A 17,287-nucleotide genomic window follows, 5' to 3' on the forward strand; every position below is an offset into this window, starting at 1 on the left:
ATTCCTATATAAACGTTATCCTTTTGCATAGTTTTGGTTTATGTTTTTTACAATTCAAAAGCTTATTTTATATATATATATATATATATATATATATATATATATATATATATATATATATATATATATATATATATATATATATATATATATATATATATATATATATATATATATATATATATATGTATATATGTATATATAATTAAAGTCATTGTTTTAAAGTGTTGTTGTCTAGATTTACATCGCTTGGTAACTTGACTGGACATCCGTCTGCTTCAATACCAATTGGTTATTCCATAAACCAACTTCCTATTGGTTTGATGGTTCAAGCATCGTGGTGGAGAGAAGATCTTGTTTACCGAGTATCTCATGCTCTAGAAGGGTATTGTAAAATACGCAAACCTGAAGTATACTACGACGTTTTGGCAGCCCACCCGTCTCATCATACGAAATAAAACAAGTATATATATATATATATATATATATATATATATATATATATATATATATATATATATATATATATATATATCAGTAGGTAATCGAAAAAAAGCCGTTTAAGTGATTTTTCGTGTGTGTTTTGTTTAGTAATGTAGATATGTACGTTTTTGAAGTTATGTAGGTATGAATATTTTTTAAGTTATGTGAGTGTGAACGATTTTTGTTTTTCGATTTTTTAATGGATTTTAACTTTTGTTTTTGTTTTTTTGTTTGTTTCTTTTTTTGCGTTTTTATGATTTTGCGTCGCTGTACATATAAGAATTTTTATTTTTTAACATTTTATTTAATTTTTTGTTTAATTTAGACACTTTACTTACACTATGATGTTGCATTTACACGTAAACACATTTAAGTCAATTAAATGTGTCTGTGTGTCAATAACGTGTTCAGTTTGGTGTGTTTAAGTCAGCTAGATGTATTTTCGACATTTGAATAAAGCTATGAACGGAAATATTGCATTCTATTTGTACCAAATTATGGGTTGAACAAAGAATGTTGTTTTTTAGCACAAAAGCCAAAACAAAAAATTTCCCATTGTATCTTGCTCTAGACAAAAGAAAAAAGTTATACCTAGTCGACTTAAACCCACTGATTTAGACTTGAACGCTTTTTATTTGCACTTTAAGTGAACATATTTTATTTGCGCAATTTACGGTGTACGTGTATGTCAATTTTTAAGAATGTAATTTTTTTAAATATTTTTTTCTTTTTAAGTAAACTGAATTTTTACAGGCTATTGTATTTTACCCACACGCAATATATAATTCAGTGATTTTTTGATGCTTGAAAAATGTCGAGCACTGTGTTGCTGAACTAACCTTAAGGTGAAATTTTTTTTACAAAAAAAACAGTTTACATATATTGTTGGCTTTACGTCTGGGAACTTCAAAAATATGTTTCAAAAATTTGTAAAAATCCGTCCTGATAAAATAAGTCATTTTACAAAAAACAAAAAAATCCTCTAGATATGGTATTTTTTAAATGCTTATTTTATACCTTAAATGCTTATGATAGTAAAAAATTATATATACTTTAGCAACTCGTTCTCATCTTTATCTTTAAATATCTTTGTTTGCCTCTTTATTTGGCATTACTATACTTATTTTGTACATAAGTATAAACATACCATTAAAAATGGTATGTTTATACTTATGTACAAAATACCATTAAAAATGGATGATTGTTTTAAAGTCTCTAAGTACCTACATCTACAGTATCGGACAAAACGAGTGCAACCAAATAATGCTAATTTAGTTTCTTTATATAAAAGTGCTGCATTATTTCAATTTAGAGAAATAACTATGTAACCGTTTAGAAACAAAGTTCTTCAAGTTTAATTCATCACAGAGTTCATTATTTGTACACGAAAATTAATAAATTAATCGAAAGTATTAAAAAAAGTTGATTTCCTTCTGGACAAAACAAGTGCAACTCGACAAAATGTTGACCGAACTGTATTTCGCGGCGAATCCTTTGTTGTTGATCACAGTCTTGCATCTTCGAGGCATAGATTTGATCAGGGGATCAATGAAACTTTGTGGAATCGCTGCCCAGGCCTTTTGGATTTGTTCAAACAGTTGATCCTTATTACGAACACCTTCACAATTAATTCTGCGGTTGACGATCTCCCACAGGTTCTCGATAGGGTTGAGATCCGGAGATTGAGGCGGCCAATCCATAACCGATAGGTGGTTGTTTTGAAACCACTGCTTGACTACTTTTGCAGAGTGTTTCGGATCGTTGTCTTGCTGAAAAACCCATTTTATTGGCATATTCCATTCAGCATGAGGTAACATAACATCTTTCAGGATATTTTTATACATGAAACGGTCCATTATTCCATCGTTTCGATGTATTGGACCTAGACCGTTAGCAGAAAAACACCCCCAGACCATTACATTGCCTCCGTCATGCTTCACAGTCTTATGGCAGTAGCGTAAATCAAGGCGTTTTCCGGCCGGTCGACGTACACGGCAAATGCCATCGCTCCCAATGATGTTGAACTTCGATTCATCACTGAACAGGACAGTTTGCCATTTCTGCACATTTCAGTCAATATGAGATGAAGCAAACGGGAGTCTTTTCTTCTGGTTTTTTAGTGAAATCAGCGGTTTCTTTGCAGGGCGTCGAGAAAACAATCTGGCTTCAACAGCACGTCGTCATATTGTTCGGTCCGATACAGGCAGCTCTAATTGCTTTTGTATCTCGACTGATGATATCCAGGGATCCTTCTTGACGGATCTGACGATCATAGAATCCTCTCTAGAGGTGGTGGAACGCGGTCTTCCACCTTTGTTATCTGCTGCCAACTTCCCCGTAGAACGATATTTGGAACATAGTCTTGATACGTTCCATTTTTTCAGGCGATATTTATCACAAATACTTTTTTGTGACATTCCACTTACGTAATCGCCAATAATTTTCTTTCTTAGTTCCAATCCAAGACTGTCGGGAGCCATTTTTGCACTTGAAGTCATAAAAATGATAAAAAATAAATAATCACGCTTCTCAAGGCTTACCATGTTATATTTACCTTGTGGTAATACAATAATGCTCTGTGGAACACAACGTCTTGGTTGGATGTGGACTGTATTGATGTAATGAAACACTTGTTGTATTTCACTTCTTGTATTGATGTTCTTTGATAAAACACTTTGATAAAACTCACTTCGATAAACTGTCTTGATAATACTGACTGATTGACTTCCATATACTGACTAAATTATATGTCAATTTACATGTCTCTTATATAGTAAAATGAACCTGTGTGAACCTGTTCTGGAAGATTCTTGATGCTTCTGGAAGCTTTTGGATGTGTTTGGATGCTTCTGAATGTTTCTCGATACTTCTGGATGCTACTGGATGCTTCTTCTGGAAACTTCTGAAAGCTTTTGCATGCTTCTGGAAACTTCTGGATACTTCCTTTAATTATTAAAAAACTTCTGTGACGTTGACACGGACCAGACTTAAGAAAATGAAACAAACCAAAAAAGTTGCACTTGTTTTGTCCGCTGCAAAATGGCACTTGCCAACGAAATTCTGCCTGTGTGCTGTCACCTGTCAGCTGATTGCTCATGTCATGGCATGCTATGACTCCAGACTCCTGAACTGTTTGCTGTGGTAGTATAGTTCGTTTCGTTTTTAAGACATGTAAAATTAGAAACACTTTTTAGCATTGTTCGATGTTGGTTGCAAATGTTTTGTCTAATACTGTATGTTATGTATTATTGTGAGTGAATTAATAAGTAACACAATTCCTTCCACTATGAAACTGTTGTTTGTTCCACTATGTACTTTAGCACATTTTTTAGTGATGTTAAGTTTATGTGTAAGAGCGTTGCTTAAATCCTTTATCTGCGTAAAAAAGTTGAAACTTTTATTTTTGTTTATAAATATATTAATATTTATTTTAATATAAACTAATCAATTTTAGTAACAAAAGTAAAAGACATTTAATGATGACTTTAAATGTTAATTATTTACTTTTAATTCTCTTTTTTTTTCTTTTTTTTTTTTTTCAAAAGTTTGAAATCTAAAATGATGAAGTCTATGAAAAGTAAATGCCGTTTTAATTTATCCTTAAAATTGTCTAAAATGCAGTTTAGGACTAAGTCTTGTTTTTTATTCAAAATATAAACAAATATTTCCAAATAAATGGTCCACGACATTTAATTTGATAGAACTTGGTTAATTAGTTTAACTTAATTTTATCTAAATTATTTGAAAATACTAATTACTTTATTATCAATATAATTTTAGGAGTATTTTCGATATCAGTTACATTGTATTTGAACAATAATTGTTAATAAATATTTATTACTTACATCTATACTTAACGCAATTTTTTTTTTATCAGCGAACAAATAAAGTTTTTAATTTCATAGGTTTCTAGTGACAATACTTTTTTCTTTGAGATTCCGCGTTCTTTATTCTCTAATCACAGTGGCGGATTAAGCCTTTTTGGGCCTGGGGCTGTTTTAAAGTAGGAGACCCCTTTTCATGACCAACGACAAAAAATAAGTAAAATAAAGACTTTTTTGGAAATTCTATCGCTGATAAAGTTAAGGTTTTATATTTAAGTTAAGTGATTTCTTTCTACTTTTCTTTTCCGCAAACTCAGCTATCACATCGCTGAAATCCATAGTTTCTAACAATTTTAATTCGATAGTTTATCTTGCTATATTAATTAAACGACTATGGAGCATTGTTGATCGGTGCATGTTCTTTACTCTTTTAAGAGCAAAGAATGATCTCTTAGCCTCGCAATTTGTTATGGGAATAAATAGAAACAAACGGTATGCTATTAGTGCAGTCAATTGGTGCAAACTTTGTGCTATTTAGGGTTAAAGCATGATACTTGGTAGACTTGTTGATAAGGTTAAAACATTTGTTTTAAGACTCAGACCTACTTTCAAAATAACCATAGATGGTCTCCGTGGAACCTGTCCATAGCAATAAAATTTTATTTTTTTAAATCTAATAACTTATAGACCAGACAAAAGCTCAATAAAAATGAAGCAAAAAATGTAAAAATACAATATAGAAAAAATTAACTCATAACAAGTTAGAGCCCTTAAAAATGCTATAAATTCAGGGGGCAAAATAAGTATAAAGTATTGCGTGTAAAAAACAATTACAGTTATTTTTTTTAAATGACAAAGTACAAAATTTTGATTTTTATTTATTTGAAATATAAAATAAATTTTTTTTTAATTTTTTCTTATAAAAAAAACAGTTTGATAAGACACTCAAGCCCATAGTTCTTTTCCCCTGAAATTATTAAAAAATTGAATAATTCTAAATTACACGTTTAGAATACCAAAGGAGATTTTCCTTTTTAATTTAATTGTTCTATCAATCTCATGGGGCTGGTAGTAGGTGATTTGCGTGATTTTTTTGCTTTAATTTGTCACAAAATTCTTTTGTATACATACAAAATTCCGAATTCAGTCAATTTATAATTCTCAATAGTATGAAAGGTGTTTGTCAAAATCAACAAAAAACCAAGATTTAAAAAAGACAAGAATCTTGAGAAAGTCCTATAGGTAATTATGTAAGCATAATGATTTATACGAAAACCACAAAAAGACACTTGTTGATAAACAGAAAATAAACTGGTTTGCCCACCACGCTTGTATCCTAACGTTTTTACAACTGCTGCTATGGATAATATAGACAACAAGCCAAGATCCACAACTGCTGAAGACTCTTTTCACGGAACAGGAATATCTTTATTCCAACATCGAAAATCGGAGAAAATTGTATCAGGTTTGAAATTTCTACTTTATAGTTTTCTGAAAAAAAAAAACAGTTGTCAAACCTTTCTGATTCATAGACTAAGATTCGAACAGTTTTGAATTTTAATGAAAAACCCGAAATGGAGAACTATTCCAACGTCTGTTTAACAACTTCTTTCAGGAACTTGGAAAAAACGTAAGACTTACTTGCGCATCATCTTATGCTTATTATATGTTTATTTATATAATCAAAGATATATATAAACAATTTTTATTTTATTTCAGCTGGTCGTACCACGTTGAAAATGTACCACTATTGAGAGAAAAATTGAAAACACCTCCAACATAATTGGTCAACATTTAATGCATCACAGATTAATGCTGTCAAAGTAATTGGTCATTCGGCGTTGCTCCCATTATTCCGCAAATCTTTTAAATCTGCTGTCTTGATCAAGCATGGAATGGATGTGATCAAGACAGATGTTGATTTCTTTAAATAAAGGTCAAACACTTGTCATTACTTTTGACCAGCGATTGTATTCCTTGGCTAATCTGATTCAGTGGAATCGGAAAAAATATTACGGAGACAAAGATTTTGTCATTATGATGGGGCCACTTCATATTGAAATGGTGACGCTTAAAACAATTGGAGATTGATTGATGGTGGAAAGATTTTGTGTGGTGTTCTGCTTTAATTAAAGCAGAGATTTTATCAGCTAGGAAAACTGAGTCATACCTTATTGAATCACATGTATCAAAAACAAGGAGTGTGTATCAGATAAATTTTAAAGTCTATTTTTTCATTTTTAGGAAAGATGAGTTTGATTTTGTGATATACAAATAATTACTAAACATCATTGTTCAGAAAATTTTGAGTTATAAACGCTTTAAGTAAAAAAAAATAATTCCGTAATAGGTAACTGCTACTGCTCTTCATATTTTGATGAAACAGGCTTATCAAGACTACGTGATTCGAAATGAAAGATGGGAAAAACCTATTGATGATTGTGAACAGGTTTATCCTCAATTTAGATTTTGGTCAATAACACTCAGATTTAAGCTGGTTATATTAGCTTTTGTGCGATCAATAAAGACTGGAAATTTTGATTTGTTTAGGCAGTGCATTCGACAACCGCTACCTTGGTTTTTCGCAATAGACCATTACTCGCGCAGTTATCCGTACATTTAGCAGAATTGATTCAACTGGAAGAAATAAATCCAGAAATTGCATAACTATTTCAGAAAGGCATGTTTGTTGTAAACAAAACAAAGTAAAAATATTCTTCAATAAGGTTAGACCATGCACATGAGCAAAATGACATATGCGTCAAAGGAGCTGGAGGTTTTTTATAACGATAACAGTAAAATGTCCATTTAAGAAGCTTATCTGAAAATATGAAATTAATTCAAATTGTTTTGGTAATAATCTTTTCTTATGTATAAGTGAAACACTCATCCATTAAAAATAAAAAATTTCAAACTTTATTAAGGTGCAATCGAATTGACGGAAGATTCCCAAGAACTTCTCTGCTGGATAATTTGTGGACCTGAGTTAGCTCGATGCGTAAATGAATCTGAATCAAATCTACCTTACGCAGAAAATGATGAAGATGATTTTGTGGAGATTTTGATTTTGTGAAAAGTTTCAAACATCATGAGCAAAATAAAAGTCATCATAATTGGTTTGCGTCTCAAGTTACGAATTTAGTTGATGTAATTTTTATAAATTGGGTAATTCATTTAAAGAAGAAACCCTAGATCTTCTGGTGTTTTATACCCATAATATTAAAGACAAAGAAGTGGTAAATACTGTAAATTCAATTGAGAATTTCGGAGAAAAAGTATTCAACCATTTTTTTCAAACCAGAATAAAGGAGTGTTAGAAGTCTATCTTCGATCTAATAAAACAAAATAAGCTACCACTTTTTATTTACGTCAATACAAAAAGGAAGTTAAAAGATCAATCTCAAATATCTGTGCTCAAAAAAATTGCCAATTGTTTTTGCAACTGTACATTTCCTGCCAGATCTGAGATAGCAACCTTAACGAGTTTTTTGCCCATGAAAACCACACTTTTCCACCGTCTTTTTTAAAAGATATATTGTTACGCAGTGGAAATAACGGGTGGTTACTAAAAATCCGGACTAACTGAATTTTAAATGTCACAAGCTAAACCTTTTTTTTTCATGCTTATATCCATTTTAAAGCTTATTTAATTCTCTTTAAGTTAATTTACTTGTTTTTTAATAATTAATAATAGTTAAGAAAATAATGATGGCCAAGCAAGAAGAGGTAAGAAAACGGATTTACGAGTTCTATTTGAATAATAAATTGCAAGGTAAAAAGTTCACAGTAGCTCACTTCAATGCTGAAAAAATTCCAAGAAGCACTATTTATGATATAATCAAACGTGTTGAGAATAAATCTGGGCACAAAAGAGTGCAAGGAAGTGGTCGTGTGGTCAGAATCATGACCCCTAAGGGTATCAAGCGCCTGAAAACCATATTTGAACACAGTGACCGAGTTTCGATGAGGCAAGGTCGAAAAAATGGATGCAGTCATTCACATATTATTAAAACTCTTGCCAAGTACACTGACATCAAAAGTTATACAAAACAGGGTATACCTCATCGACAAGAGAACCAGAATGAGCGAATCAAAACCTGCATTGATCGTCTTTATCGCGATTTTAAAGGAAAATTGGTCATCCTTGACGACGAGTCTTACTTTACGCTGTCACACTCAACAATTAATGAAAAAAGCACCTACTACTCTAGCAACAGAGACAGGACTCCACCAAGTGTTAAATATTGCAAAATTTGCAAGTTTGAACCCAAGGTGCTTGTCTGGCTAGCCGCTTCTGACAAAGGTATTTCAAAGCCATTTTTTGTCCCCAGCGGTCTTGCAGTCAATAAAGCCATCTATGAAATTAATTGTATAAAGAGAAGATTACTGCCGTTCATCAACGCTCATTATGCCGATGGTAATTATATATTTTGGTCGGTCCTGGCGTCATCGCATTATGTCAAAACCGTGACCTACTGTAATGAGACTCATAACATCAATTTTATCAAAAAAGTTGAAAATCCGCCAAGCCGTACCGGAGTGTCGTCCAATAGAAGACTTTTGGGCTATTTTAAAAGGCAAAGTGTATGAGAGTAACTAACAAGCAAAAGACGTGAAGCAACTACAAACCAGCCTGAAAAAAATTGACCTTAACTTTGTATTTTCACTTTTTGGGTCAACTCGTGTTAGAGTTGGCCGAATCCGAAGAAACAGACTGGATCAAGACAAACTTAATTAAAATAAATAAATAACTAAAAACTCTTTTTAATAATAGTTTTATTCAATCTCTACCATAAAAACTATGGGCGTAATTGCCCAGGAAACTTTGTCCGGATTTTTAGTAACCACCCGTTAAATTAGATCTTTTAACTTGTTTCAACGATTCACACTGCGCACTTTAAGATAAACCCATAGTTGAATGTTTGGTTATTGATGGAGAGTAGTTGTAAATATTTTAACACCCAAGAATTGTGCAACTTTTGAAGATTAATCAACCAAGATATTCCAGAAATACATTTTGAAACAGTTACAATCGTATGCAAGAGTTGATATTTTTTGGGACGTTAACACATAGAGCAGCCTTAAAGAATCAGCAAGAGTCAAAAGAGGTCAACGAATTTGTCGTCGTGTGTTGCCTGAATCAAAGATTCCAAGTTATTGGCAGTCATTTCTTGGCGTCGATTAGAACAAAAACTAATTATTTAAGTTCCTTTCAGTCCAAGTATTTTGTCTCCAAACAGATGAATTGATTGCTGTGACCTACGAGGACTCAGTGGTATCAAACCAAAATATAAACAAATCTAATCTTGAGCCTTGCATACATGAAGAAGCAGACACTTGTATATTTCTTCACACATATGATGCTGCTATAAATAGTGGACTCAAAAATGCCATCATTAGAGCTGTAAATCCTGATGTTGTTGTTGTTGGTAAAACTTATTATTTGTACTTTAGATTATTTTTAAGTTAGAAAATATTTCATGTTAATAATTTTTATCAAAAATAATTTTTATTAAAAATCACATGATCATAGTTTTCTAATTTTAGGTTAAGGACTTTTTCATAAGCTACATTTAGAATAATTATGGATATGGTTTAGTGCGGGCGAAAACCAACGCAACATTTCACTGCACGATCTTGTAAAATGTCTTGGTCCAAAACAGAAACATTTACCTTTATTTCACGCAATAACAGGTTGCAATCAAGTTTCATTTTTTGCTGGAAAAAGGAAATAGCTTTCCTAGAAAACTTGGGGAAAATTTGAAGATCTCGCTAACGCCTTGCAATCAATTTCCAATTGTCCCTAAAAGGAAGATGTCATTAGTATTTTCCACTTAATTGAAAGATTTTTTGTGCTACTATATGACCCTACAAGTTCTTACAGTAGTGTAAATGAATGCAGAAAAGACTTACTTTCAAAAAAAGTAAGTTTACCAGACACCATACCCCCTGCGCAAGACGCGTTGCAATTGAATATCTCTAGAGCTGTTTACCAGGCTTCGTACTGCTGGACACAACCATTGTGAAAGAATCCATCATTGCCTAATCGATGTGAGTGGGGTTGGAATATGGAAGACAATATTTACGAAATTGTTTGAACGACAATTCCGGAAGCTTCCAAAATTGTGTAGTGAACTTATACGATGTGGCTGCAAAATAGAGAAAGGTTGTAGAGGTCTTTGTAAATGTGTAAAAGCATTACTTCCATGTACCGCACTTTGCAAATATGGCGGTGATTGTGAGCGTTAAATTCGTAATTTACCAAAAGACTTAAATATAACGGGTTTTAAAGTTTATTTAAAATTTTAAGGGGAAAACTTTTGATCTATAACTCTGTGTTTATAACTATTTATTAAGTATTAAAATTAAATATTTTAGTATTATTTATAACTTTTTTTTAATTTTTATTAAGGTTAAATCAAGTCATAAGAACAGCTAATTATAATTGAAAAATACAATTTGGTACAAAAATATTACGCTTTTCCCCTTGATTTTTAGGTTTTTAAAGCCCTAGGGGTCGTCCATAAAGTACGTACGCCAAAAATTTTGAAATTTGACCCTCCCCCTCCCCCCTGTTGCCATGCGTACTTTTATGTTCCCACTCCCCCACCCCACCCCCTCCCCTTAAAAAGTACGTTTCTCAAATACCCCCCCCCCCCTCAACTTTTTTTTCTCAATAAAAAAGTTTATTTAAAAAAAAAAAAGGAGATCCAGGTTCGGTTCACGGAGAAATTCATATAAACCTTTTTCTTTGTTTTAATAACGAATCAAATATAAATAAACTATACTTAAGGCGGACGTTTTTTTCAGGCACCCCTCTTTAGTAAGTAAAAACCCATCAACCACAGCCCTGCTAAAACTTGTTTTTTGTCGATTCAAAAAGTTGGTCTTACTCATGGCTAGTATATAAGGGGTTGCATGTGTGCATGGGCCCCCGCAGGATTTTTTGATGTTCCAGATAGAACACTTTCACACATCGTGCAAACTTAAGTTTGTTTATATACCAAATGAGGTGGCCTTGCAAAAAATTAGGATGGTGGAGGCCTGGGAACAAAAAGCCCTAAAACGGTTGCCCCCCCTCCTTCCCTGCCCAAACGTGAGATAAATATGTAGCAAAACTTTACTATCTAAAACTAAATTTAAATTTATCGACAGATTTTAATTTTTGTAGAAAAATATTGTAAATTACAAAAAAGTTATGACCATGCAAAATTTACACCCTTCTTATTTTGGGGGTCGGAATATTTGCATGGTCATAACTTTTGTAATTTGCAATATTTTTCTACAAAAATTAAAATCTGTTAATAAATTTAAATTTAGTTTTAGATGGTAAAGTTGAAAATTTTTCTACATTAATGCCCTCACGTATGGGCAGAGGAGAGTAAGCGTTTTAGGGCTTTTGTTCACAGGCCTCCGCCATCCCGATATTTTGCAAGGCCTCCTAATTTGGCATAGGTATAAACAAACTTAAGTTAGGAGTTTGCACGATGTGTGAAAGTGTCCTATCTGGAACATTAAAAAATTCTGAGGGCGCCCATACATGTGTGTGCATAGAGGAAAACTATACCTTCTACTCCATATACCATACATCATTTTAATTTGGCAAACTAGAATCTTTAGTCAGAATGTAACTTTTCTATTGATTAGCTGGTTAATTGTGATAAATTAGAAAATCGAAGTACGTACTTTTAAATTGAACCTCCTCCTCCCCCCCCCCCATACGCTTTCGTACGCTTTTGGAAGACCTCCCCCCCACTCTTTGAGCGTACGTATTTTTTGGACGACCCCCTACCTCTCGTCACCGACTTATTTTTTAACTTATTAAGTTTTTGTATTTTTTGCTGCGTTTTTAATGAGTTTTTGATTGATGCATAAGTGACCTTTTTAAGGATTTTTTTTTTCGCAAAGGACATGATCCGGTTAGCATGGAGACAGATGGAGTTATTTTGGAAGTGAGTCTGAGTCTTAAAATGATTATTTCAATATAATCAACACGTAGGCCAAGTTTCATGCTTTTACCCCAAATAGCACAAAAATATATAAATTTGTCACCAATTGCTTTTACCCCAAATAGCACAAAAACACATAAATTTGTCACCAATCACTATATATAAACATTTGGAAATACATCAATAATATCGGTTTCAACAACCCAATTTAAAACATGCAGAAGAATCAATGTTTTTTTAGTTTCAGATTTATCTTTTTTATGAGAAAAAAAACCTGGAGATAGCAACTTTAATAATGATACAAATTGTTTTATTTCAAAAATGAGACTATCTTCTAAATCCTTTGAGTACACTTCTACAAATTTTTTGCGCAATTCCATGATGTTAATAGTTAACAGCTTTGACAGAAATTCAAATAACCTATTTATGTGGCTGTAACATGTGTAACCTATTTATGTGACTGTAACCATCACTTCTTATAGTTAATTGTGTCACAAGTTTATCAATAGTGACAAAAAATCTATTCACTCGAAACTTGTCAGATATGTTTAAGTATCAAATTGATTTTCTCCGTTGCTCAATTTTTTAATTACTTTTCTTTTGTTCTTAGCAAAATAGTCTTTTTCAATATACGAGCTAAATTTTTTCGATTCATTCTCAAATCTCGTAAAGTCGTTTCGTTAGTTTTTTACAAAGTCAATTAGTGAAAGTAATATAGGAGAGAGTGGGGAGAAGTGAGACATGTAAATTTTTTTTAAGGGTAATTGCAACATCTTTTTTATTTGGTATATAAACTGAACCAAACAAGTTTTTACGAATAAACCTTCTTTTTAGGCACTGATTCAATCCCCTTTAGGTTTCTAGCCAATTAGAATTAAGTGTATAAATTTTTGCTATTAGAGAAACCGTGCCATTGGGGTAAAATGGGACAAGTGTGAGTAGAAGTAGGACAAATAAATTTAAAACAACATTTTATTACAAAATATTAAATAGAAACTGATAAAATCATAAAATCACCCAATTGACATAAAAATTTTCAAGAGCTTTCACCAATCAAAATAATCAAATAGCGACAAAAGAAGCGGGGCATAAATATTTCTTTTTTCTGCCCCACTTCACCCAAATGTAAACACTTTTTTAAGGTACATTTCAAAATTAGGGCTTCTAGCACACGCATGGAAACAAAGCAATTTCTACTAAATAGAAGAAATTTAATTGTTTATATTAAATAACAGTATTTAAGCACCACTCCTAGTTAGAAATTTCAGGCTGTCCCACTTCTCCCCACTCTCCCCTACTGCTTGCTGTATGCTAATCTAATTTAACTTTTTGAAGAAATTTACTAACTTCATTAAAATTCATAAGTATGTGATGCCAAAGTACAACCATGAATGCAAACTATAGCTTAGTGATCTTATTTCACAAACACACAGCTTCATGACGAGTATTAGACTTTTCTTCTGTATCATCAGCTATAAGACATAACGCTGCATCAATCCCATCAAAATTTTCTAATAAACTTTTTGAAGCATCTGACCTACATGACCATTTTTTATCTGAAAGGCGCTTGAGTATAGCATGCTTTGCTTTCAAATAATCTCATCTGTGTGTTGAAGCTACAAAAAATAAATACAAACTCTGTAGAACGCCAAAATATTTGATAGAGTTGATACACTCACTGACACTGTACTGCCCTAATAAGTTTAAAGAATGTCCAGCCCAGGGGATATAAAAAGCAAATTCACTCCGCTCTTTTAAACGTGTTTGTAAACCAGAATATTTACCCGACATATTGCTTGCATTATCGTATGCCTGTTCACGACAATTGCTTATATCAACATCATATTTTTCCCGTAGATCTAAAATGTCAGTAACCAAGGATTGACAAATTTTTTTTTTTTCCTATAGATTGCCTAATTTTACTGTTTCTATCGCTTATATAAAGAGGGAATTTTTAAAAAGTCGCAAAAACAAAAATTCTAAGTTCATTCCATTATATATTTGTCAAACTAAAGTTTTCCATCGTTTGTTTTAAAACTAGATGAATTTTGAAGTATTTTTATAAAGTTAACAAAATGACGGAAAGCATTCAAAAAGCAGACATCAACTAACGAGATAGCATATCTCCTTGTAAAAAGGAACATTTTGGGGGGCGATTTTGTTTGAACGTAGCCATTTTTTCAATACTTATATTAGATATATATAAAAAAGGTCAAGATGTGATCAAACAGATTTATGTCTTAGAAATAAAATAATGGTTTTAAAAAAACTACCTGTTGTAAGTTTTCATTAGTTTTTTGTTTCTTGCAAACAATAAACAGAAATTTAAAAATATCTTTAGCATTAATACATTCTATGTAAAAAACCTAAATAAAAGATTCATTAGGTCGAGATGAAAATCTCGAAAGTAAAGGCGATGGATGGTTCGAAGAACGAATTTTGCGTAATAGTTTCTTACAAAATCCAGGTAGATATAATATTAAAAGCCATGCGGCAGCAGTTATTCCAATCATAAACTCAAAAATAATTCTCAAAAGAAACAAATAAAAGTTCGGTCTTTCTAAGTACACATCATTTAGCCACAGTGTCTTATTAAAGTACTCATAAAAGTACATAGACAATATATAAGCAGAAAATAAAGCGTGGGAAACTGCTAAAAGGCCGACTGAATTATTTTCTTGCTTACAAAAAAAAGTTTTGGAATTATCCAACGAATTGCTAGATAACAACTTCAATGAAACAATTTTTCCGAAAAGCAAAAAAATAGTTTCCGTAAGAAGATAAGTAAAAAGAGGGCCCAAAATAAAACCACTCAGCGACGATAGCCTTTCATGGTGATTTCCAATTGAACACATTCCTGTTAGTTCGTTTCCGTCTATCTTTCGTAAAACTAGTATCACAAGCGTTTTAGCGCAAGGAATACCCCATGCAACAACATGAAAGTATTTAACATTTTTTGTCAATGTTTGCTTTTTCCATTTCAAGCCAGAATTTAAAAACCATGTGATCGTCAGTATAACCCACCAAATATTCTGTGCCATAAAAAATCCGTAAGATAAAACAAAAATCGACGAACACGCGACGTTTGTGGAGCCATCATGAAGCATATACTTTTTTCCATTTTCTTCGCCACAACTAATATTTTCTCGAGTATAAACAATTCGGATAATATGACCGATTGAATAAAAAACAAAGCACACTGTGATAAAAACAACCGCTTTTTCTGGATATAAAACTCGTTTGTATTCGACCAAGGAAACGACCAGAGCAACAGAGCATATTAAACAACAACAACTAGCCAAAGCAGACATCCATTTTTCAACACTATCTTTTTCTTCCGAAGAAAACAAACCATTTTTAAAACAATCTAATACGCAGGTTTTAGTTTTTTTTGAAAAAAAGTAATTCTCGCTGTTTCTTGAATAACCAAGACTGCAAGGAATGTGATTAATAATTTCCTTTGAGGAAGTTGGACTGTAATTTAGTGTATATATTTTTTTATTTATTTTAGAAAACTTGCTTTTTGTCGAGAGTGCGGACTTTTCCGAAATTTCTTTTGTTGCATTTAAAGAAGTTAGACCTCCATTAAGGCATAAAGATTCGATAGAGTTCTTTTTTGGAAACTTGGAGCATTCTAGACTAGAAGGCCATCCAAAATCAAACGTGTCCATGTGTTTTAAGCATTTTCTTTTTACTTCCTCACATAAAGGCCGACAAGCAGTAATAGGTTTTTCAACTTTTGGGCTGCAATAGGGTAAATAAGCACTACATAGCAACAAACGCAAATGCACAGAGCATCCCGTCCTCAGCAATAGATTAAAATGAGATAACTCACTTTTTATTTCATCTTGATTTGTTTTATCTGTATATGGATTAAAAATACCACCTTCCATGTTTATTGTTTCATTATACGCTACATCTTTGCAAAAATCAAGACGTATCGGAACACATTTCCACGTGTTGTGCCACTCGCTTTCAGATTCACCATTTCCATATACTATTTTTATAATGGAACAAATATTATAAGTCAATAAAAGAGATAATGGTACAAAAGTATTTGAAATTCTCGTCATGTCTGTGTTAAATCTCTTTGTTGTTGAATTTATTTCATTTCTGTTAAAATTACAAATGCTTAACAAAATCACTTAAGTTCCAAATATTTTCTTCAAGAACCGTATTTTCTTTTAAAACAACAACAACCACCACAAAACCTTATTGAAGAAGTCTGAAAATATAATAGCTGTTATTTTTTTCACTTATAGTGAGAAACCATCAAAAAGAATTTTTTAAACGTGTTATCTTAATCCAGTTATAATCTTTAGTAATAATTCAGTTTGCCATCGCTCAGAATGACGAAGATTGACGATTTAAAACAACTCTAACGGGGGTTAAAACAAACAAAAAAACTCAATTAATTACTTATGTGCTGTGAGCAAATTATTGATTGCTTTAAAAACTTTCCTTATTTTTGTTTTTATTCGCGCATTGTTTTGCCGTTGTGGAATTTTTTTTTTTCGCGCTTTGTTTACTTTAATGTAAAATATCCTTTATTTTTGCTAATTTGGATAAGATTTTAAACAACCGAATGCACGCAAATATTTGCATCTAAATACATCTTTGACGTTGAAATAAAAATTCCGTAATTGCAACTTGTCAAAGTATCTGCAAACTGTAGTCTCGTACAATATTTAGTTTTTGTATTTAATTTCTTATTCATTTAAGCATTGTAACACCACAAATCTTAATCCGAACAAAAAATATTATTAGTTTAAAATGCGTTAACTGAACACAACGTTATTTACTCAACCAATATTATTAACTTTGTTCGTTTTTCTCTAAAAATTTAATTAACAAGTCTCCAATTATTTGCTATGCAATTATAAACGATTAAATCTGTTAACTCTTTTTTTATAGATAAGAATTAGCACAATCAGTATTAATTAGCGCAGCAATGTTAATTTATGCAACATTTGTTAACTTTTTTTTTTAAAAAAAGATTTTTATTTTTAAAAATAGGGTAATTTTTCTTTT

General features: G+C 31.8%; 2 protein-coding genes across 2 annotated transcripts in view; one reads left to right on the forward strand and one right to left on the reverse strand.

Moving 5' to 3' along the window:
- The window catches only part of LOC100214755 (uncharacterized), a 68,118-nt gene extending 67,628 nt beyond the window's left edge, over nucleotides 1–490 (forward strand). The window contains exon 21 of the mRNA XM_065792551.1: nucleotides 239–490. Within this exon, the coding sequence (XP_065648623.1) occupies nucleotides 239–458 (220 nt within the window). The 3' untranslated portion in view covers nucleotides 459–490. The remainder of the gene's footprint in view (nucleotides 1–238) is intronic.
- A 14,045-nt stretch (nucleotides 491–14,535) lies between these two features.
- Nucleotides 14,536–17,186, reverse strand: LOC100192247 (frizzled-4). Its single transcript, XM_065792552.1, has one exon. The coding sequence runs from the start codon at nucleotides 16,327–16,329 to the stop codon at nucleotides 14,623–14,625; it is 1,707 nt and encodes a 568-aa protein (XP_065648624.1). The 5' UTR covers nucleotides 16,330–17,186; the 3' UTR covers nucleotides 14,536–14,622.
- Between the last annotated feature and the right edge of the window lie 101 nt (nucleotides 17,187–17,287).

The sequence above is a fragment of the Hydra vulgaris genome, chromosome 03 (assembly GCF_038396675.1).
Source record: "Hydra vulgaris chromosome 03, alternate assembly HydraT2T_AEP".
Classification (NCBI taxonomy): Eukaryota; Metazoa; Cnidaria; class Hydrozoa; order Anthoathecata; family Hydridae; genus Hydra; species Hydra vulgaris.